General features: G+C 36.2%; 3 protein-coding genes and 1 non-coding gene across 4 annotated transcripts; 2 read left to right on the top strand and 2 right to left on the bottom strand.

Moving 5' to 3' along the window:
• Positions 1–4,691: 4,691 nt before the first annotated feature.
• LOC110775064 (uncharacterized) lies at positions 4,692–5,474 on the bottom strand. Its single transcript, XM_021979661.2, has one exon. It carries the CDS (start codon positions 5,472–5,474, stop codon positions 4,692–4,694), a length of 783 nt encoding a protein of 260 aa, XP_021835353.2.
• Positions 5,475–7,738: 2,264 nt separating this feature from the next.
• TRNAS-GCU (transfer RNA serine (anticodon GCU)) lies at positions 7,739–7,820 on the top strand. The gene has a single exon. It is a non-coding gene; the product is annotated as a tRNA-Ser (tRNA).
• Positions 7,821–10,892: 3,072 nt separating this feature from the next.
• On the top strand, positions 10,893–13,957 carry LOC130460872 (uncharacterized). Its single transcript, XM_056828569.1, has 3 exons — positions 10,893–12,271; positions 12,861–12,982; positions 13,219–13,957. Exons 1-3 carry the CDS (start codon positions 11,001–11,003, stop codon positions 13,728–13,730), a joined length of 1,905 nt encoding a protein of 634 aa, XP_056684547.1. The 5' UTR covers positions 10,893–11,000; the 3' UTR covers positions 13,731–13,957.
• A 644-nt stretch (positions 13,958–14,601) lies between these two features.
• On the bottom strand, positions 14,602–18,799 carry LOC110797313 (protein SICKLE). The gene is made up of 6 exons (XM_022002419.2): positions 18,513–18,799; positions 16,945–17,161; positions 16,754–16,834; positions 16,204–16,651; positions 15,554–15,698; positions 14,602–14,967 (listed from the first exon to the last, which is right to left on the bottom strand). The coding sequence occupies exons 2-5, from the start codon at positions 17,141–17,143 to the stop codon at positions 15,659–15,661; spliced, it is 768 nt and encodes a 255-aa protein (XP_021858111.2). The 5' UTR covers positions 17,144–17,161; positions 18,513–18,799; the 3' UTR covers positions 14,602–14,967; positions 15,554–15,658.
• Between the last annotated feature and the right edge of the window lie 4,241 nt (positions 18,800–23,040).

Here is a 23,040-nt window from a genome sequence, read left to right as displayed (position 1 = left end):
GCTTTGAACAATATGCATTGGTCTGATGGGGGTGGTTTTGGGTATTTCAGTTTTGGCAAACTCTTTAGTCAAGGAAGTTGTTTGAGTGGCCCAGAATTCAATTGGTTTAGATTCTTTCTGGAAAACCCACAAGTTTCTTCTCAACCACATTCTCCAAATACAGAAGATAAAAACAGTTGCATGTTCTATGTCTAACTCATCTACATTTTTATTTTCAGAAATATTTTCCATGAACCAATTTTGAAAATCTGAGTTAGAGCATCTGACTTTGGGGATAAACTTGACTTTTGACCAGAACTCAACTGCCCTAGGGCAGCTGTAGAAGAGATGTTCCTGATCCTCTTGGACATTAGGACAAAATTTACATTGGGCATTAGGGATAATCTGTCTGCTAGCTAGATGGTATGCAGTGGGCAGCCTATCCCATATACAGAGCCAAATAAACATTCTGATTTTTGGGGGACATCTAGCTTTCCAAATTGCATTCCATTTTTTACTTTGGACTGATATGGGAAATTGATTTTTCCAAATATGATTGTAGGCTGTTTTTGAGTCAAAGTGAAGGCCTTGGGATAAATTGCAAAAAGGGGTGTCACAACCAAATTTAGGCAGAGGTATGGCCTGAATCCAGTTAGCTAAGTCAGTGGGCAAAAGGGCAGCTAGTTCATTCAGTTTCCACTGGCCATTTTGGATAATTGAGTCAAGAGTTTGGTCCTCCTCACCTCTGTTAAGGGGTCCAGCAATGATTGACCTCAGAGATCATTTCCCAGTCCAGTTGTCATTCCACAGATTAATCTGTTCCCCATTTCCTATACACCACCCAGTTAGTTGGTTGTACAGGTTCCACCCTTTACCCATATTTTGCCATATATGGGACCCAGTCTTAAAAGAGGCAGGAAAAGCTCTATTAGACACATATTTTTCTCTAACTAAGTTGATGGCTAAGTTGTCAGCACTATTCATTTTCCAACAGAGTTTAGTCATGGCTACTTGGTTCATGATTAGAGAAGATCTGATTTCTAAGCCACCTACTTCTTTTGCACTACACACTTTGTCCCAAGCAATAAGGTGGACTTTCCTATTTTCTGACTCACTACCCCACAGAAATCTTGCACAGGTTTGGTCAATCTCATGGAGAATTTTCTTGGGGAGGGACAGCACCAGCATGGAGTAGCTAGCAATGGCAGAAAGGGAAGATCTAATCAGCATTAACCTACCAGCTTTTGACAAGGATTTGGTTTTCCAAGAGTTCAGTTTTCCTTTTATATTTCTACAAATGTGGGCTAGTTGGGTTTGGGTTGGCCTCTTATCAGTGAGGGGAAAGCCTAAGTAAGTTCCAAGATCTGGGCTTTGCTCTACTTGTAATGCTAGAGTGAAAAGATCCTTTTGATCACCAGGGGTGTGTTGGGAAAAGTAAAGTTTGCTTTTTGAGTTGTTCATTTTCTGCCCTGAGCATTCCCAAAATTGGTCCAGAACCCTTTGCATGCTATGTAAGGTTTCCCTAGATGTATCCCCAAAAAGAATTAGGTCATCTGCAAAAATGAGGTGTGTGATTGGGATTCCTCCTCTTTTGAGAAAGAAGGGTTTCCACTCTCCTTGATCTGATGCCTCATAGATGAGGTCTGTGAGGTATTCCATGCATATGATGAAGATATAGGGGGATATGGGATCCCCTTGCCTAATTCCCCTAGAGGTTTTGAAGCTACTGGATGCTTTCCCATTCACTAGGATAGAAGTTTGGGGAGAGGCTATACACTCCATAATAAGGTCACAAGAACTCTTATCAAACCCTTTTCTAGCTAGGCAAAATCTAATGAAGTTCCAATCCAATCTGTCATAGGCCTTTTCTAAATCAATTTTCAAAGCAAACCACCCCTTTTTCCCTTTCCTGTTTTTCATAGAGTGTAAAACTTCAGTGGCAGCTATGTAGTTGACATCACATCCCCTCCCAGGGAGGAAACTGTTTTGGTTAGGGGATATCATGTTCCTTAGGTGAGGCCTGATTCTATTTACCAGCACTTTAGACACAATCTTATAATTTGCATTACAAAGGCTAATGGGTCTAAACTGTTTAATGGTTTCAGGGTGCTCAGTTTTAGGGATGATGCAAATGACAGTTTCATTAACTTTCCCTGGGAATTTCTTAAGTTGGATGACTTCATCCACAAACTTGTGTATGTCTTTCCACATGACTCCCCAATGTTGTTGGTATACATGGGCATGGAGACCATCTCTTCCTGGGGCTTTCAGAGGTCCTAACTCAAAGATTGCTCTACCTACTTCTTCTACAGTGGTGGGCTGGTCAATCTTAATGCTACACAAGTAATGGTGATTGGCACACACAGGCACAGTTGGTTCAGAAGTGAAGAGAGTATTAAAATAATTGACAATATGACCAGATAACTCATCTCCTTCCACTTGTTGACCCACTTCAGTATTAAGGGTGGTGATTCTGTTTCTTCTCCTCCTAACAGTAACTGACTTATGGAAGAAACTAGTGTTTTGATCCCCACAGGCTAACCAATTAGTTCTAGCTCTAGTCATCCAAAATTTTTCTTCCTGTTCAAGAATAAGATTTAAATCTTTTGAGAGCTCATCATTCAGGTCAAGAAGGTATTTGTTGAAGGGTTTAGTTTCCAATGCTTTTTGGATGCCATCTATTCTAGCAGACAGATTTTTCTTTTTTTTGAAAAAGTTTCCAATGTTTTCTTTTGCCCAACTAATCATCAATTTTTTTAAATTAGTCAGTTTATCCACAAACTCAGCATTTAGATTACTCCAGTTATCATCTACCATGTTTGCAAAACCTGGTTGAGAATACCACAGTGGTTCCATTTTAAAATCTTTTTCTGTAGGTTTGACAACAACTCTTTCAGGATTAGCAATTAGTTTAATTGGGTTATGATCTGAGGAGTCTCTTGGCAAAGTGGTTACAGTTGTAGAAGGGAAGCGGGCAAGCCAATGCATATTGGTCCAAGCTCTATCCAATCTTTGGTAGATAGGTTTTTCTTTCCTTTTGTTATACCAAGTAAATCTACTTCCAACACAACCAGCATCAATAAGACCACATCTATCCATAGAATCAATATATTTATCTACCCTTTTCATTTTAACTGGACGACTTCCTAATTTTTTCGATTGAGACGTGACCTCATTAAAATCCCCCATTACTACCCATGGTATACTCATATGTGCAGCTAATTCTATTAAATCATGCCAAGTTTCCACTCTACTCTTGTACTTAGTACTAGCATATATAGCAGACAAAAAGAATTGATACTCAGGTTTAGTGTTTACCTCTACAATGCCATGAATAGCATGTTGGTCCGACCCAATCAATTTGAAGTTGATTCGGGGGTCCCACATAACTACGATCCCTCCAGACAGCCCATACGGTTCCGCCATAACATAGTTCTCGAAGGGGTTAGATTGACAGCTGAGGATGGTTTTGAGGATGTGTTTGGTGTGAGCTTGGCTGGTTTTGGTTTCAGTGAGAATGATGATATCTGGACGATGCTCTGTATACAGGTGGTAGAGGTTGGTTCTGAATCCTCGACGAGCCATACCCCTGCAGTTCCAGGCGACAATAATCATTGGATCAGGTGTGTTGCGAGTTCTGGAGAACTCCTTGAACTTCTTCTGAGTCAGTGGATCTATCTTGTCCATAAAGTCCCTGCTCCTCATACTCCATAGCTCCTTCTTCCTCGCCACAAACTCCAACTCCGCTTCCCAAGTTTCCTGCTCTATCTCCTTCACTAGATAAGTCTTGATCTCCACCTGAGGGAAGCTCTCTGTTGTTGATATGACCATCAGGCCATTGGTCGTGGCTCCAACTGTTCCTCTCAGTGGGGATCTGGATGACAATTGCCATGTCTTTCGCAATTGAGGGAAGATCGGGATGGGGTCGTGCATAAATTCCAACTCCATTGGAACTATCAGTTGTCCCATTTTTTCTTCTGCACTTGTCATCCACCATCTGACGAACATCTCCAGAATCGGGCATAGTGCTTTCATTGTGTTCAGATCTGGGAGATGCACAGGATACATCGAACCGCCTTTTTTTGGAGCCATGAACATGTCCTGGTAGGGTGTCTCTACTGCTTGGGGGTTGAGCACAAAAGCCCTTATCTTCGCCGCACTGACCATGAACCACTTGGAGGGGGTTTTGAGGTAGAAATTCATATCGTTGACATGAATCTCCGGGAAGGTTGGGATCGGTGCTTCTTTGCAGACATAGTGGTTGGGAATGTGATCGCCGATGTCCTCCATAACTGGGATTGGGAGTTCCAGAGGTAGAGGTTGAAAGGGTAAGGTGAAGTTGGGATTTGGGGTCTTGCGACTCTTGAAATATCTGGCTATGTATGGAGGTGGTTTGGAGAAATCGTTGTCCTCCGACGACTCGTCGCCGAAGTCGAACATGTCGGAGTCCAGATCGCTCGAACCCAAGTCGATCGACATTATCAGATTGAGAGTGAGTGGGTGAAGAAGGGAGAGAGATGGAAGTTGGATTGGTATTCAGATTGGAGGAGAGAGAGTGGGGTTTTGTAACAGTGGGGGGTTGGGAGAGGAAAGTGAAGGGTTTTGACTGATTAATGCTTTCATTGATTATGGTGGATTTGGGTGGAGTTATGGCTGATGGGGTATTGGTTGGTGACCTTTTCGGTGGTTGAATATCCGCCGTTGGATTAGGATTAGGTTTTTGTTTGGATGCTGTTTTTTTTTCCGATCTTTTGATCTGCCTTGCCTTCATTGTTTTGGGCCCCCAGTTGTGTGTTATTCTCGATTTGGGCCACTAAATTTTGGACCACCTTCTTGACCAGCACAGGTTGCTTCCCACTTGGACCCATTTTCTTTTTCATTTGAAAACCCTGCTTCTGTTTAGGCGCCGAAATTTCTTGTCTTTTTTTGTTTCTTCCTTCCCCTTTTTCTGGACTTTTTGTTGCTTTCTTACTTTTCCTTGTACTTTTCCTGTAGCTTGTCTTTTTGTTGGAGACATTGATCCATGGGTTAGGATTAATCTCCCCTTCTTCCATCAACGGTTGTTGATCCCTTTGATTGTTGTCGCTGATTAGGGTTTCCTCATGGCTCATCTTTGCGCCGCTCTGCAGTTCTTCCCTCTGCTCTGTTTCTAGCGGGCATCTGCCCACTCCATGGCCGATGGATTGACATAGGGCACAAAAGAACGGGGTTTCATCGTAGATGATCATTTGCTTGAATGCCCCCAACCATACTGCTTCCTTCCTTTGCAACGCCAAATCTAATAGTACTTGGATTCTTGCAAAACGCACTCTGTTTTGCTCAATGGCTCTGTTATCAGTTTTTATGAAGGTGCCAATCTGACTTGCAATTTTTTGTAACACTGATACAGAATGGAACTCAATTGGCAGCTCGGGGAGGGTAATCCATACCGGAATCTTAGTGATTGTAGCTTGCGATGGCTTGAAACCCGGCGTCCATGGTTGCACTAATACCATGAAGTTAGTGATGAACCAGGGTCCATTCGATAATACATTCTCTCTATCTTCCTATGATGGCAAGGAGACATTGTAGAAACCCTTCCACAGGGCAATTAGTTGCACTGGTGACTTGATTTTCCATATTCTTTGCAGGGAACTTTTGAGAAACTCCACTGAGAACGACTTTCCCACCACTTTGATAATTAGGGAGTTAATCCATCTTACCGAAAGGGATTCAGCTTCTGCATATTCGAGGCTAATGAAAGCATCAACCTTAGGGTCGAAGTTGGGGGGTGGGTTGGCGGCTACAATTGGAAGTAGGGAGGCATGGGAGAACGAAATTGCGAAGGGTTCGGGTTGGTTTTTTAGGGTGGCTGCGTATGACATTTTTGGTTTGGGTAAAGGGGTGGGGGGAGGTGGTTGTTGGAGGGGTGGTTGGGGGTGAGTAACCGTAGACGAGAACCGCTGTGGGCGAATCGAAGGGCTGCCTGGTGGATCTGGCGGTTGCGGAGGGGGGGCTCTCTCTCACTTTCTCTCTCTAGCTCTCTCATATCTCTTTTTCTACGTTTTCTACGTGTGGGGTTGGTTTGTGAGTTTTTGACTCCTGGCTGCAGCAATTTTTTGTTACTTTTTCGTATTTTTAATTTAGATCCTTCATTGTGGTATTTTGTATTTACAGTGTTTAATTTGTACTATACTACCAGATGAGTTGCAGTAGCACATTGGTTAAATCAATTGTTGATTCCAGGTTCGACTCCGGGCTGCAGCGGGTAGCGGTTAGAGTGATATGTAGCGGGTAACGATTAGTTGTTAAAGTAGCGGCTAACTGATACGAGTGTTCGGTAAAAGTAGTAGTTGATATTCTAAAATAAAATAAAATCTAGAATATTGTTTAAAACATTACTATAAATTTGTCAAAAGCTACCCGCTACTAATTTTAACGTTTGACAAAAGGTACAAAAACGCTACTTCTACCGCTAACCGCTACCTTGCAAAACACTTATAAATTTTACAAGTAGCGTCTTGACTTGCTCAAAACGCTATCCGCTACCTCAAACGTTATCGCCGAACACGCCCTATATGTTATTTGTTGTTCGATGTTATAATGATTTAGATTGACACTTATTCTAAACGAAGGTTTTTACCAAATTAATATTGTTTTAAAATGAACAAAACGGGGGTCCAAAATCGAGAATAATGCACTTTGTACTTTACTTAGGTGTTTTCAACATGTCTAGTGTACGTAGTACCAGTGGCGTATCCAGGATTTTGAAACATGATAGATACTTTTAAAAGAAATAAAAAATGTAATTTTTTGTAAAAAAAAATACAATGAAAATGACAATTTGCAGAGTACTAATTACAATGTTTACATAAATATTACCAACTTCATCGTTCACCGTAATTTTATAAATTCTAAGATTTTAAAGATTATACAAGATAAATGTATACGGAGTAATTCGTTTTATATAAGCAAATAACAACAAAACTTTAAAAATATATGAAGTAGAAATTAAAAATCAGATGAGAATTGAATATGATGTGCCACCCCCGAAAAAATTGAAAATTTAAATATTTGGCGAACTAAAAATAAGGTTTATATTTAATCTGCACAAAGAAACACAAAGGTAAGATGCTAGAGTGGTAAGTGAGGAACTCTAGTTATGTTCATGTCCCCTTTGGTCATGAGTTTGATTCCCATATTGAACAAATTTGTGTATTTTTCTTTTTTTAAAATACTGCCTATTAAAATGATTTTTCAATTAACAAAATGGGTAGATATTTTCTACCCAATTTACACAGTGCATTCGCCACTGCGTAGTACGAAGTATATCGATCTACTTTAAGGGGAAGGTTGATCATTAGTTCTCTATTCATTAATCCCTCCGTTCTGAAATAATTGTCGTTTTAGCATTTGCAGACGGAGCAGTAATTTAGAGGGGAATGAGATGTTTACTTTATCTTTTAACTATAATTATTAATTTAAGATATGAATTTCAAATTTCCAATGCATCACACTTATAGTTGTTCAGGTTCTCTCACAAATGCTATTACTCATAAATTTGCTTTCTAAATGATATTCCTCATAACTCATAAGCGATAAAGCGAGAATTATATTTGGTGTATTGTCTTACCAATAAAAAATATGTTATTATTCATCTTAAAAAATGACCCTCAAATTTGTCGTTTCAAAATATCATTAACGAAGTTCAGCGAAGGAACCCAATTTTCTCGAGATAAACACATATAAATATGTTAAAGAATAAAAAATGCACAACAGAGTCGCTTTGGCCGAGTGGTTAAGGCGTGTGCCTGCTAAGTACATGGGGTTTCCCCGCGAGAGTTCGAATCTCTCAGGCGACGTTTTTTATTTAGTTCTTCATTCTTGTTCTTTACATTTAAAATTATTTATTTGTACTATAATATCATATGAGCTGCAGTAGCACATTGGTTAAATCACTCAATTTGAACGATTCCAGGTTCGACTCCTGGCTGCAGCAAATTTTTTTGTTAGCTTTTTCATATTTTTAATTTAGATTTTTTTGATTTTTCAAATAAACTTCTTTTGTAAATACATACCATAAGAAGCTGCAGTAGCTCATTGGTTAAATCTCTCAATCTCAACAATTCCTGGTTCGAATCCTGGCTGCAACAATATTTTTAGCTTTCATTTTTTTTTTGTTTAAGAAAATAACATCACTTGAAATACATTTGTGACCTATTATACACAAGCCCTAAGCTTTAACCATTTTTTGTTTAAGAATAAAAGGAAATAACATCTGAACTTGAAATACATTTGTGACCTATTATACACAAGTCCTAAGCTTTAACCAATCGTTCAAGACCTCATTCAGCGACCAATTTGTAGAAGTCATACTAGTAAGTACTCCTTACTAATGTGGTATCACCAATATGATGCCAAAAGAATATCTTATATTTTGTTCCAAACCAGTAAAATTACAAACCTGATGATTGACAGTATCACAATTGGATGCCAAAGAATATCTTATATTTTTCGACAAAAAATTAAAGCAGTCTTGTCTAAAAATCCTTTTCAATAGAAAATGATGGGTAAGAGTAAAAAAAGATTGATGCTTGATGTTAGAGATTAAAAGAACCTAATGCCTTAAACCCCACCAGTTTACTCATGTAAAATCTACTAGCTAGTACTATAAATAGTTTTTAGTTATGACTCATGATATAAACAAGCACTGATTTTAAATATAGTTTGGTTAGAAATGAGTAATCTGCATCCTGAGGCTCAAATTAAATCGCGTTGTGCGTGGAAGTATTATCTTCTACCAATTCGGAGCTGAGCCTCTAGATGCAGATGATTTGTTTCTTGCCAATTAACTCTAGTTTCAGTACTTAATTGGTTTATTCTTCTTTCAACGCGTCTCCTGTATGACCAGCCACACCATGATGCGCATACAAAGCTTCCTCCCACGCAAGTAATATGTATAAGGTCATTGGCTGTTGTTATTTGACTTTCTATGCCGGTATTACTTTATACATTGTATTCGCGGTTACTTTTCTTGTTTTACTGCAGCTTCTTCAATTTCATGTTATAGGTTCATTGTATAGACTGGTGTAACTAACTCATGCCGATGTTACTTATACATTGTCTTCGTTGTTACTTTTCTTGTTTTATTGCAGTCTATTCAATTTCATGTTAGAGGTTCTTTATATAGACTGTTGTTACTTGACTTTTTATACTACTTATACATTGTATTCGCCGTTACTTTTCCTGTTTGATTGCAGTTTCATGTTATAGGTTTCTTGTATAGATTGGTGTTACTTTTAAATTTCGTTAACCAACGCACTAGGCTAGTGTTTATTTATAAGTGTGAACATGCCACACCATCAAGTTGATGGTGTGGCTCTTCTTTTACCTATGTTGAAATTTTAGCATGACCATGATCGAGTACTCCTCGAGTTTTATGCTTGCTTCACCCATGTTTCTAGCATTATCAAGAATCAATCCTCTGTTGTGTTTTAGTTGCAACATTTACTATTCAATTCAGGTATTGCAATGCAAGTAGATACTACGTGTGTAGTAAATTACATTCATGCCCCTATTTTCAGGTATAATTAAAGGAACATGTGGGTTATTGAATATGGATGAGGGTAGTTAATTTGGTAAGTGGACAAAGTTGTGAAAAATAGAAAAGTTGCAACCAATAAGAAACGTCCCAAAATAGAAACGTTGTAACTTAAAGAAAACAAATGAAGTATATGTTTTAGGCATGAACATGAATAATGACTCATGATACTCCTAGACGTTTAGTCGTTTATGTTGGTTTCACCTATGTTTCCAGCATGATCTATATGAATACTATTCGTTGAGGTAATGAGATTTATGCTTGTTTCAACTATATGTTGAATAAAATCAAACTTCACGTGATAAAAATAACTTAATTCGCATTGCATCCATTATCCAAATAGCTAGTGAATTACAAATCGAAAATTGAAAAAGTAACTCAATTTTTATCATCCTCTTCAATTCCATCATTCGAAATGATGATTTCATGTAGTCCATTTGGATTTTCTTTCCTCATAAAACATAAAATAAAATTTCCTCTCCAACTCCATTCAATTCAACTTTTTAGTATGGGGTAGTAGATTTCTTAAGTGAATGGGAAAAAAAAATTGATGGAAAAGGTAACATCAACTTAAATCAATAAAATAAGTTTGAATCAATAGTAAGATCGGTTTTAATAAAAAAAAAATTCTAAAAATAATAAAAAATTTCCGGAATAGAGTATTCTGCCATTCTCCCGCTTTAAACTTTTTTAAGGAAATTAATTGCAACTTATTTTAAGTGAACTCTTTAAAAATGACATGTAAACAAATGTGACGACTTAAATGTGTCAGAGGGGGTATAAGTTCCCTTTTCCCGCAAATAAAAGTACTCTACCATTCTCCCGCGTTATTTTTTGGCGGTTATGAAAATTAAGTGTCAGGTTTATGTTATACGTAGTAGTTCCTAACAATTGTACGAAGTATAAACTTACATATTAATGTGTGATATTATATTTCTAAGTGAAATCTTTCATTATCAGGAATAACCGTGATTTTTACACGTGATGTTTTCAAGTGACATCTTTCAAGTACGTAGTTATCAGGAATAACAATGATATTTCAAGTGAAATCTTTAAAAATGACATGTAAACAAATAGGACGACTTAGATAGTACGTAGTATTATGAAACACGGCGGAGGTATAGTTAATTTTACTTTCCCGCGAATATAGTATTCTATCATTCTACTGCCGTAATTATCTTTTTGTTACGTAATTAAATTAAGTTGCCGCGACATTTTTCACTAATAAATTTACATATAATTACTACGTACATACCCTATACTCTGTAATCCGTATCATTTAATTAACAAAAACGTATCAACAAAACGTGTTATCCCTATCCAAAACACACTACTCCCTAAATGGATCAATTTAACCTAGTTTCATACTTCACATTTTACTGTATTACATTCTCCCGCCTTACAAAGCACAGAGTGAGTTAGCCGTTAGACATTCATATCCATGAGGATCAGGACAATGACAGTCAAGAAGCAATTAGCAAGGGAAGCAGTGGAGAGCAACCGTCGCCGCCGTCTCGCCGGAGCAACAGGGTGGTCGGAATTGCCACAAGAATACCTAGCAGCAATCGCTGCTCGCCTCGATAGTCCTGAACATACTTCTCGATTCCGAGCAGTCTGCCGGAATTGGCGATCGTCCACCCCTCCCAAGAACCCTAAATTGATTTCGTTAAGTTTTCTTCATAAATTCCCTTCCGACGCGAAACTCCCGTTCAATGAGAGGCACAAGTATGATTCTTTGTTGCTTGTTTCTTCCTCTGTTTTTGTTGTTCAATCAATTGATTCGCCGTCGAATTGTTGGATTCTAACCGGTGAGAATTCGGGTTCCGGTAAACTTCGTGCTATTTGCCCCTTTTCGAGGGGTCCGGCAAAAGATTTGTCGAACGATTTCCCCAAAACCCTAGATTTGCGCAATTTCAATGTTACAGAAGTCACCAAGGGTTTAAATTTTAGGGTTGTAATCGACGACCAAAAGAAGTACGAATTGGGGGTTTCCTGTTCCCTAATACCCCGCCGATCACTTATATGCTCAGCTTATAAGTCTGTTCTGTTTCCAAAATCCGGTTCCGAATCCCCCGATGATTTAACCATCGCAGTATTATACGAGGGAGGGAATTTAGCTGTTCTACAATCAAATGGCAAGAAATTGTGGTACTTGTGTTTCACTGGGGATGCTCATTTTGATGACATTGTTCTTTACAAAGGGATGGTTTGTGCTGTGGATAGATCAGGACGAGTGTACGCCTTAAATGACAAGGCAAAGGTGGTGAAAACCGTTGTAAACGCCATGATTCGAGGTGGCGGTGACAGTTATATGCGAAGGCGTTTGGTAGAATCACATGGGGATCTGTATCTTGTTCTATGGATTGGTGTTTGTGCTTCACAAGGGAATGTTTGGTTCAAGGTTTATAAGCTGTATGAAGCTCAATCTAGGTGGTGTGAGGTTAAACATTTGGGTGATCGAACCTTGTTCGTAGGGTTCGATTGCTGCTTCTTTATTAACACCAAGGAGTTTCGAAGATGTCAGCCTAATCGCGTTGTTTCTCACAAGAAATGTTTTATCCGATATGGTGGAGATCATATTCCTGATGAGTATCTGTTTGAATGTGCAAGAGAAGGTGCAGAAAAGGTTAAACATCTAGAGGATTGTGAGGTTTTGGGGCTTAAGCCCTTGCATTCTGGATTTTCGCATTATTTATGGCCTCATTCGGCATGGTATATATCTTTCATTTCCCTTTGAATCATCTCTGTTGCACAGCCACTTAATTATGATTTAAGTAATTATGAGATGCCAAATTACTTAAATATGTTTGTGTAATGTTGTTCTAGATTTTTGTTTAGGTTTTGTTGGTTTTCTGTTTTGCTCTGATTTCCCCAAACCCCTTTGCCTGGAATTCTGCTTATTGGACTACATTAATGCAATATTTGTCTGTTTGGTATTATAGTATTTTTAGATCAGGTTGAGTTTTGCCCTGCCATGGTATAATGTTGATCTGTTTCTTTCAAATCTTTGAACCATACAATTGTGCTTTCTTTTTTGGTTAACTCTTAATTGTACATTTGCATATCTTGTTGTCTGTGTGGTCATGTTGTTCTGTGGAGTCATAATTGTCTTCCTTGTATGGTGTTTTATGATCATATCTAGGCGCGAAAAACCTCGAAAAATGAGAAAATTGTTTACTAGATTAGGACTTGCTAACTTTTAACTCTTTGATCATGTTGTATGTGATTATATTTAAGAGAGTTTTGGAGCAGCACGTCCTGTATCTAAAACTATACTCCATAATTCCAATTGTTTATGAAGGAATCTCGATGAAGAGCAGAAGGTGAAACAAGAAGTATGCAGCAAAAATGATCAAGTTGAAGATATGAAGCAAATGGTTGTCAGTACTTTGACAACTATTGATCCCAAGAATGAGAATGGAGGTAATTATTATTTCTACAATGTCATCAAAAAAAAAAAGTTACTGTAATTTTCATTCTGTTTTACAATAAGACTTTCCCTGACCACTTTGACAACTATTGATCCTAAAAATGAGAATGGAGGTAATTAATGATTTCTGCAATGTCATCAAATAAAAAAGTTACTGCAATTTGCATTCTGTTTTGTAACAAGACTTTCCTGTTTCAACCCCTTGTCTAACATTTTCTCTCTGTTTCAGGTATTGTCGCGGTGCAACCTTCTGAAACTATACCAGCAACATTTCATGGAAAAGAAGTGAAGCCTGAGTTAGTGCCTGTATTAGAAAAGGTATGGGCAAAACACGGGAACATTCTAGAAGGGAGTGCAATCCGCAGTAGCGATACTATAACCATGGCTTCAGAGTCTGTTGCAAAGGTAATAAACATTCTGCAAAATACATCAGCAAGTAACTTGAGTGAAGAACAGATGGAATATCTGGTTTCTACCTTGTCAGACCTCCAACTTATGCAGTTGAAAGTAGATTGGTTGTCCCCCTTTGTTGAGAAGGCTGTTGCATTGTATAAGAGTAGACAGTTAGCAGTTGCGTTGATGGAGCTTGAAAAGGCTAAAGCTCATGTTGAAGAATTGAAATTAAAGCTTCTTGCTGAATCCGAGAAGCCGGATAGTGGATTGAAGATTGCTGTGGTGGAGACCTTATCTGCATCTGGGCCAATTGATTTCGATAAATGTCTAGGGGAGGGGGTATGTTAGTTCATTAGTTGGTTGGTGTTTTGATTTTGTTGTTTTTAATCTGAATTGGACTAAAAATGTATGTGTTTTTTGGTTGGGAAGCAGAGATGTATGCCTTCTTTGACCTGCTAACCTTCTTTTGTTTGGGAACTTTCCCATTTGTTGTACTTATATGGAATGTATGGATTCTTGAAATTCACCATTTTTGTTTATATGTTGAATGTATGTAACTTTACTCTTCTTATTTAGACTCTGTTTGTTTTTACTTAAAAACTTTCCCGGAAAATGAATTTCGCATTTTTCTTTGTTTGTTTTTGTTGAGGATGGAAAACAACTTTAGGTAGGGAAGAACCAATTTTCCCTTTGAAAAGGAGGAATGCCACATTTTTCACTCTAATCCCTTACATTTTCTTTCTTTTTCTCTCCTCTCGTTTTCACTTCTTGTTTTTTTCTATTTTCAACTTAACCCGTATTATTTTCCTCAATAAACTGGATCACCATTTGTTCAAGTATCGTCCTTTTTCCCCAAATTTATTAACCTTAACAAACATATATTATAGAGTTATAGAGTTCCCTCAAAAAACATATGTTATGAAGGAGATAACTAATAAGTAATTATAATAGTTTAACTTTTCCCCCTCATTTATTACTTTCATGATATTATATTATTCCGTCCTTATAGTCTATTCTACAGGGGACACCAAAATACCATTTACATTAATGACTTCAGGAGTTCCTTCATAGAATAGAGATACGACAACTTTTGTGTAAGAATGCATTACCGAAAAAACCACTTTAATTGATTAACTAATTGTTTTCATTGGTTAACTAATTGGTTTCGGTGCTTATCTTTTGTGTAAAAATCTTTATATAAAATTTTGTAATATAGATATATGTTAAAAATCACTACTTTTCCATTTAAATACGTGACATGTCAACATGATACTTCATACGTGCGACACTACTATTTATCGCAAGTTGCTACCTTTATCACTTTACTGTGTAATTTAATCATGTCATAACCAAAATAAGTGATAAGTGCATAATAGATGACTCGTGTAATTTAGAGTACAACGCTGACAAAGTAAAACAACATAAAATGTTAGGGCCGTTTATAACCCACACATACTACAAACGACTGAAACGAACTCGTAGAGCCCTTACAACTCATAATAAGCAAAGGAAAAGCTAGTAATCCCTTCTCTTGGAAGCTTGGTTGTTGAACAAGACATTCACGCTGCAGCAGCAACACTGAACCCTGCAAAAACATAACAAAACCAGATTGATACGATGGAGAGGTGGAATAACATAGATTTCATGGCCAGATGCCCAGATTGCAAGTCTAGGGCTCTGTTTGGTTTTGTGTAAAACGTTTTCAATGTAAAATGATTTTCTATGGAAAATATTTTTTAAGATAAAAACACATTCCAAACTAGTTTTCCTTGTTTGGTTCCTTAAAAGAAAATGAGAGAAGATGGTGAAGATTGAGGGGGAAGAAGGGAGAGGGGGGTAAGAAGGAAAGATGGAAAAATGGTTTCCCTACGGAAAAAGTTTTTCCACTTTTGAGAGAGTTATGGAAAATTGTTTTTCGTTCCTTGTCAAACCAAACAACGTAAAATGATTGGAAAAAATCGTAATCCATAAAAATGTTTTACACCCTACTAAACGGAGCCTAACAAAACCCACATCGCATAAGATTACTCTAATAAAGGACCCAATACCCAAATGAAACATACGTAGTATCTAACTAGTTAACTTCAGGAATAAAAACTAAACCTAGCAAAAAAAACCAGCTTAGAACAGAGTAAGGAAAAAGGATGAAGGGGTGCAAAGAAACCACTTACAGTCCCTTGGAGACGAACTACGGTTGGGGGAAGGAAACCGTCCTCTTCTGACGGAACTCAAAGCCCCCTGCTAGCACGAAGACTTCAGCAATTCCAATCATCAATTCAGGGAAGGCAGAAATCAAAACCCAGCTTTTGACAGATTCTGAGCATTTGATGTAATCAATAATATAAATGAGAACAATGGCAACCTTCTTCCAATAACTTTAAATGGGGTAATACACTTCTCCGTATTTATTTACATAGCTAATGCTAATTCCTATCTAAAAGACATTGCAGTAGCAACTGAAAATTACAAGTCAAACCCTTCTCCATAGGAGCCGCCACTGGCCAAGCAGGACAAACTCAACCTGCAATTTACTAAATTACCCTCCTCGGTGTCAAACACTCCCTCCATTTACAGAACAGACTCGTGTTTTCAAAGTCTTATATTTTCAAAATACGTTGATATAATTACAAAAAACAGTTTAAAAACGTGTTAATTAAATAGTAAAGAGTAGTTCATAAACATTTTGAGAAAGTTTTAACAATCAAATTTTAAACTTGAAAAAACTGGTAAGTCCTATAATGGAACGGAGGGAGTATCGTTCATCGAATATAACAATTACTAACTACCAAGTTACCAGATTCCCCAGTGTTAAAAGCATTACAGTATAGTGGCTGCATCTTCAACAGCTTCATCAAAAGATTCAGCCAAGTACTCAGCAAGGCTGCCATTTTTCTTTGAGTTAGACGGGTCATAAGGATTTGAAACCCGGGCTCGTTTTGCACTAGGAGTTTTTTGAAAGGCAGGAGTTTTCTGAAAATATCGGTTCTTTGCAAAACTCTTCACATCATTCTCCTTCTCACCATGCCAAATAACAGGGGTCAAGGATTCCCAAGGGTTCTCTACCATGGACTTGTTGTAGAAAGATCGTGCTTGACCATAATCATAGCTTCCTCTCCTTCCTCTCCTTCCTCTTCCACCAGAGCATCCTGAACTAGGGTTCCTCCCCTTTCCTACAATAGTAGGACCACCGCCACGTCCTAGGCCCGAGCTGGGACTATTATAGGACCAGTGACTCATTCCTTGTGGAGGACATCTAAAGTTAGGGCTACCTGCATAATAATCAATAAATAATGAATGAAAATTCAAGATAACTTTCTTGGAACTTAAAAGCAATCTATTTCTTCTTCAGTGAGACAGTGACTAAAAAGTACCTTGATACACAAGAGGAGCAGGAATAGGATTATTGTTAAACCATTGACCCCTGCCAGGTGGAGTACTGAGGTTTGGACCACCTGAACATTTAAAGTAATTATAGCAGATGAACTTGAAAATTCTATAACTATACATTGCATATAAAATAATCTTTAAAAGAAACAGAAAATGTATTATGGATGAGGCATACCTTGGTGCACAGGATATGGGCTCGTAATCCCCATTGGACTTGAAGGAGGGCCTTGGTGCAAAGGATATGGGATCCTGAACCCCATTGGACTTGAAGTAGGGCCGGGCCTAGCGGGGCTATAATAGGGATCTCCACCACGATATGTACCCAGAAGAGGTGCATAACTATTTGGTAATTGATGAGCACGAGAGGGAAACATTTTCAGGGTTTCTTGGTCCTGTTAGTTCCATGTAAAAAGGTATAAGTCATTTTCATACATAAGCTAAAAACTTCAACAGAACAGTTAGCTTACATATTGGAGGCAATACAACATTTTGATCAGTATAAAGACTATAACTCCCGACAAATCCAAGTTCATCGATTAATATCAGTTAAAACTAGTGCATGATCAACGCAAAAGCAGTTAATTATGTACACTCCCTAAGGATGTCAAATGGTTGATGTCCAAAGTGTCAGCCTTTCCCGAAAGAATGTCCTTTCTCAAACAGCCAATTTCCCATTAGATTTCTTGGTAACTACCCCCAAGCCCCCCAACTAGAACTAGAGAAAAAGAAAGGCCACTTTGCCTTCAGCTTAGGTGGCCACATTTGAAAAACTATCACTTTGCCTGTGACTTGGGTGGCAACATTCGAAGCAGGCATATTCAGACCACTACATGTTAGAGTTATGGTATATCTAGGGTTCTAGTATCTTTAGGAAACTAGAGCTGAGTTAGTTTAGGAATTTAATAGAGTCCAAAAACTATTACAGTTATGTTACGGTTTCCTATATCAACCAATGATGTAACCAAGTTATAACTAAGCAGTTAAAGCTAAATTATAGTCCATCAATATTATCCCCTGTAGTTTAACACTACAGTTTCTGAATGCACAAGTAAACCTCAAATTAGTTCAGGCCTATGGCAGTGAATAGGCCTGATGATTAAGGAAGGACCCTCACTCATGACTCAACACGATGGATGCAATTCAAGAGATGCGAACGCGAATTCGAGATTAACAGGATGTAGTTGATAATACACCTAGTCACTTGTTAAACCATCATTGTGAATTGTCAAATAGATATCAATCCATATTAGTTTTTGCTTTTTTTTTTTTGTTTTTTGCTATTTTTTTGCAAATAGAGATAAATTGAAAAATTACACCAAATACACAAATTAACAAGCCAGGTAGTAAAAGAAAAATTCATAAATAACAGAACAACCAAATACACACGATTTAAATCCATCCAAATTCCCAATGTCATCAAACTTCTGTACACTTTCTAATTTCCAAACAACTATTCAATAAAAAACCCCAATAATACTTAAAACTTATTCTTAACTAAAACCCTTCCCCACACCCCCTAATTTCATCGAAACCAGGCCCGTCCTTGAGCCCAGGCACGGTGATTGCCAGAAGAATCGAATCATGTCAAAAAGGATTATACGAATTCAAGTAGAACTATGAAACAACACCAAAACAAACCCAACAAAATACATTTAACAATTTAGAAAATTATATTTTTGAATCACTGAAAAAAAGAAATAAAATCAACAGAAAAATCGATAAGAAATACTTGTAGATAATTACCGAGATACAGATACAGCGGCAGCAGAGAAGGTGAGGTGGATGACAGAAGCGCGGCCGGCTAGAGATACAGATACAACACTACAACTACAACTGGATTTTGGTGTTTAGGAGATTCCGGGAGGAGATACGATTAGCCGGAATTCGAGTTTGAAGAGATAGAAAATAAAATTGATTTTGCCGGATTTCGAATATTTGTACTTGGGAGGAGAGAGAGAGAGAGAGAGAGAGTAAAATAGAACCCAGAAGTCCAAAACCGAGGATCTTAAGTTTTAAGGAATTTTGGTAAGTGATCGAATTAGTAATTACGAATCCAAATCTAAGTTGGAAAGTTTTGTAAGGAGTATATCACTATTATGGTTGGCAATTAGATTAGGTCCCGTGCACGCACGGATATTTGAAAATTATTATTTAATCATCTTTTTAAAAAAAAAATTGAAGTATTTATCCCTTAAATCTATTGCGTAAATAATTATCTCCAATGTACTCATTTTATCATATTTTAACTTACTACGTATTATATATTTTATATGTTTAATATGATGATCTGACTAAAATATTTGATATATTTAATATGCTAATTTGACCAAAATATCGAGTAAGAATCTAATATACATATATAAAGAAGGCATAACTATCAAAGCTAATTAAGAAGTATATATGGTAAATTAGTTGTCAATTATATTTATCTAATACGTTAGTGGTAGTTTTTTTTATCTAATAATTACTTAGTATTCTGCATGGTATTAAAATTTTGCCTAAATAACTGAAAAATGAACAAATATCATATCCTTACCCAAATCTCGGCAACGTAATTGCAATGAATATTACCTCGGGCAAGTAGGATAAATGCACGAAATCAATCTACTTTGTATACGTGACAATCAATGTCTGAAAATGGCAGTCAACGTCTGATACTGGAAAAATGTTGTCTCTCGCAAAGAATTTTAAAAAAAAAGTTTAGAATTTTCCGGATAATTTTTATAAGGTTGTTTCTCTTAAAATTAAAGTTGAATTATAAAATGTTTTTTTGGCAAATTTGCCTTAATTTCATAACCTAAGTTATTGATAATTCTCTTAAGCCGACGAATTTGGAGCAAATTATCGCTAATATATGGACACAATAACTCCTTTTCATAACCTATTGTTGCAGCATTAGTTTATATATGCAGCACATGATCTTGAATCTGTTTTTGTTCTCTCTTTACAGTGGTTAAACAAATACAAATTGTTTATCTCCAACATAATGGACTTGCTTAAAAAAGGAAATATCCAGATATCTAAACATCTAAAGAATAAGAGGGATCTGAGAAGGTAGGAGGAGAATTGAAAAAAATGAAACAATTGAGGAGTTTGGCCAAAGTCTTCCTCCTTAATTGAAGCTAAGGGAATTCTATAGTATTTTAAAGGAAAAGGAAATGCAAGTAATTAAGGAGAGAACCAATTTACTTTTATTAATCATCAGCACAGTTTTAGGATTATACTTCATATAAACTCTAATTCAAGTCACGGCATTTATAACGCAACTTCAACTAAAATTGTGAAGGCTATTAAGATGAAAGCTTCAAACACATGAAGGTTCCTTTGAACCATGCAAACTACTTCGTATACCATTATATAATAACGAAAATACTCAGTATATAATTGTGTGCTCGTATATTAATTACGGCTACACGGACCTAATTAACTAAAATTATACCATCAACCGTGAGTTTTTGTGGATTGTTGAAGTAGGATTTTTGGTAGCCATGAGCTTATATGTATATATATACAAAAAGGTAAAAGAAAAGTAAGATAATTTTTTGTTGAAATCTATCTTTATCATATTATGTATCTATCTTTTTTTTTTAATTAATTAAAATATATTAATAATGATTATATTTTAATCCAAGTAGAATTATAATGTAAATAAAATTCTAATGTAAATGTAAATAACCTTCTAACGAAATTTTTAGGTGTTAGCACTCTTATGGTGTTAGGATTCTTAACACAAAGTAAGATTTTGATACCTAACATTCCAACGGAAACTTTGATCCAATGGAAATTTTAATTTATCCTTTTTTTTAATTAATTAAAATATATTAATAATGATTTTGTTTTAATTTATCTTTTTTTTTAATTAATTAAAATATATTAATAATGATTTTGTGACTAGACATTCCTACGTGGCGCTCCGAATGCTCTCCAAAAAAGTCCTCTTTATATATATATATATATATTAGATTAGGTTAGTTTTTTATTTTGCATTGAATTTCATTTTAGATTTTTTTTATTATGAAAGTGTTTGTTTTTTGATGAAATTGTATATGCGTAACATTAATAAATAATTAATAAAAAATATCTACGTGAGAGTTAATCATTTCTTTACGTGGCACTCGACTTTTTTAATTCAAAATTAATTTTGAAATCTTATTTTTCATTGGACGAAACCATTAGATTTTTCTATGAGGCGCTCTAATATTGGATTAATGTTTGATTTTAAATTGAATTTTATTTATTTTATTTTAGATTATTGTTTCATTTTGGATGAATTTTATTTTAGATTTATTTTTTAATTATTAGATTGTTTGATTTTAGACGGAGTTGTATATATTAGTAATTATTTAATTAAAATATCTACGTGGCACCTAATTAATTATCTACGTGGAAATCGATTATTTTTTTTAATTATCCATATTTTATATTATTGATATGACAGTTTGACTAAAATTTTACCAAAATTTTAATAATGGCATATTTCATAATCCTATATTTTTTTCCATATATAAACATTTATACAAAATGAGAGAAAATAAAAAAGAATAAAATAAATATGTTTTTTTTTAGGAAAGAGTTTTTGGAGGGAAAATTTTCACCAGGAAGTGACACGTGTCATTCCTGATGTCTCTTTTAGTATATAGTAATAGATTCTATAATCCGTAGTAGGATAGAATAGGAATAGGAATAGGACTAAAAAACGTATATTTCATGAAACATCCCGATTTTTGAAGTAATTCGTCAAATGCCCATTAAGTTCCAATAATTCACCAAATACTCTTGACAATTGACTTAATACCCACAATACCCTTACTGATAACGGTCCGTTAGTCCGTCGTTAGCCTAGTTTCATAATTCACCAAATGCCCCTTTTTTTAAATTTATTTCACAAAATACCCCTATTATTAAACTTACTTCACCAAATGCCCCAAACTTAAAAATAGTTATTCTGATGTTCCAAACTTCCAACTGCTAGTTTTTCGTTTGAAAAGTAGCCGTTGGTCTTACTTGGCTATAAAAACCCATTTTCTGAATGTTTCTTGTAATTTAGATGTTGTTTTGCTTTGCTTTTCCAATTTCATTAGATTTGTGTCATGAGTTTTGTTTCAAAATCATCATCCACACACAATGAGTCTACATATATAAAGTGTCTAACAAATTTTGCTATTGTGGTAGGAAATTTGACATCCGAAGCTCCGATACAACACTCGATCCACAAAGGTTGTACTACAAGTGTGATCCTTGCAATAATCTGAGATGGTGCAAGAGAGTAGTTGAGCAAGAAAACAGGGGGCATCAACATTAAGGACAATACAGGGGAAGCTTAGACGAAGAAGAAAGTACTGAAAACAGGGGAAACAATAAGATGCAATATGAGTTGAAGCAAATGAAAAAAAAAAGTTGATACTGAATGTCAATACAAGGCATCTTACTTTGATTTTGAAATGAATAAAGGCTAATCCTATTTATGTCATGGTTTGGGATGGACATGCAGAACTTAGGACTTAGGAGAGCACGCAAGTACTTTTAGCAAAGAAAGGTCAGGACTTCAGAGAACTCTTAGCAAAGAAATTGGGAGGCAACCAACATGTGAAAGAAGTTCGTGGACAGGGTCTTATTATTGGTATAGAGTTGGATGTACAAGCTGGCCCGCTAGGTGATGCTTGTCGGAATTCATGAATGTTAAATTGTTAATATTAACTGCTGGAAAAGGAAAAATAGTGAGATTGGTTCCTCCACTGACCATAATAGAACAGGAGCTCGAAATAGGTTCTGAGATTCTCCTCAAGTGTTTCCCGTCCCTGGGTTGAAGTAGTTGAGTGTGTATGATGAGTCGATGCTTGTCAAATTTCCTTGTGACATCAATAGATCCAAAGCTCATAATTGGCATCGTAGCTGTAATCAGGAATAAGTTTTCTTACTAGCTTCTCTTTGGATTATGCCTTGGGTTTAATGTACAAATTGTCATTTCAAGATATCCCACTCGTTAATCAGAACATTGATTTTCTTTGATGCTTGGATTCTTTTCATAAGTATCTTTCTCCCTTATTGTTAGGCTTAGATTGTTATTTTGATACCTATAAATTACGTAGCTTTGTATTGAGTGGAACACACAATCAACATTATTATTTTCTCTTCTTACTACGTTTGTTCATAATTAGTCTTTAGATATTATCACGACTTTAGTGGATCAAGAAGGCATAAACAAACAATAAGAAACGACTTATTTTCAAACACAAAACCTAACAGTTGAGCATCAAATTTAGTATTTTTA

This window comes from Spinacia oleracea, chromosome 5 (assembly GCF_020520425.1).
Source record: "Spinacia oleracea cultivar Varoflay chromosome 5, BTI_SOV_V1, whole genome shotgun sequence".
In the NCBI taxonomy this organism is placed as follows: Eukaryota; Viridiplantae; Streptophyta; class Magnoliopsida; order Caryophyllales; family Amaranthaceae; genus Spinacia; species Spinacia oleracea.
Note: the sequence above shows the minus strand (reverse complement) of the source record. Positions and strands in the feature narration are given on the sequence as shown.

What these genes read in the sequence shown, in the direction of transcription:
- LOC110775064 (XM_021979661.2), bottom strand. Translation starts at nt 5,474, where the DNA reads ATGGTATTAGTGCAACCATGGACGCCGGGTTTCAAGCCATCGCAAGCT.
- LOC130460872 (XM_056828569.1), top strand. Translation starts at nt 11,001, where the DNA reads ATGAGGATCAGGACAATGACAGTCAAGAAGCAATTAGCAAGGGAAGCA. An exon ending in TTATGGCCTCATTCGGCATG is followed by an intron (nt 12,272 to 12,860) that starts GTATATATCTTT and finishes TTGTTTATGAAG; the next exon opens with GAATCTCGATGAAGAGCAGA. An exon ending in TCCCAAGAATGAGAATGGAG is followed by an intron (nt 12,983 to 13,218) that starts GTAATTATTATT and finishes TCTCTGTTTCAG; the next exon opens with GTATTGTCGCGGTGCAACCT.
- LOC110797313 (XM_022002419.2), bottom strand. Translation starts at nt 17,143, where the DNA reads ATGTTTCCCTCTCGTGCTCATCAATTACCAAATAGTTATGCACCTCTT. An exon ending in CCCATATCCTGTGCACCAAG is followed by an intron (nt 16,835 to 16,944) that starts GTATGCCTCATC and finishes TTAAATGTTCAG; the next exon opens with GTGGTCCAAACCTCAGTACT. An exon ending in TGCTCCTCTTGTGTATCAAG is followed by an intron (nt 16,652 to 16,753) that starts GTACTTTTTAGT and finishes ATTATTATGCAG; the next exon opens with GTAGCCCTAACTTTAGATGT.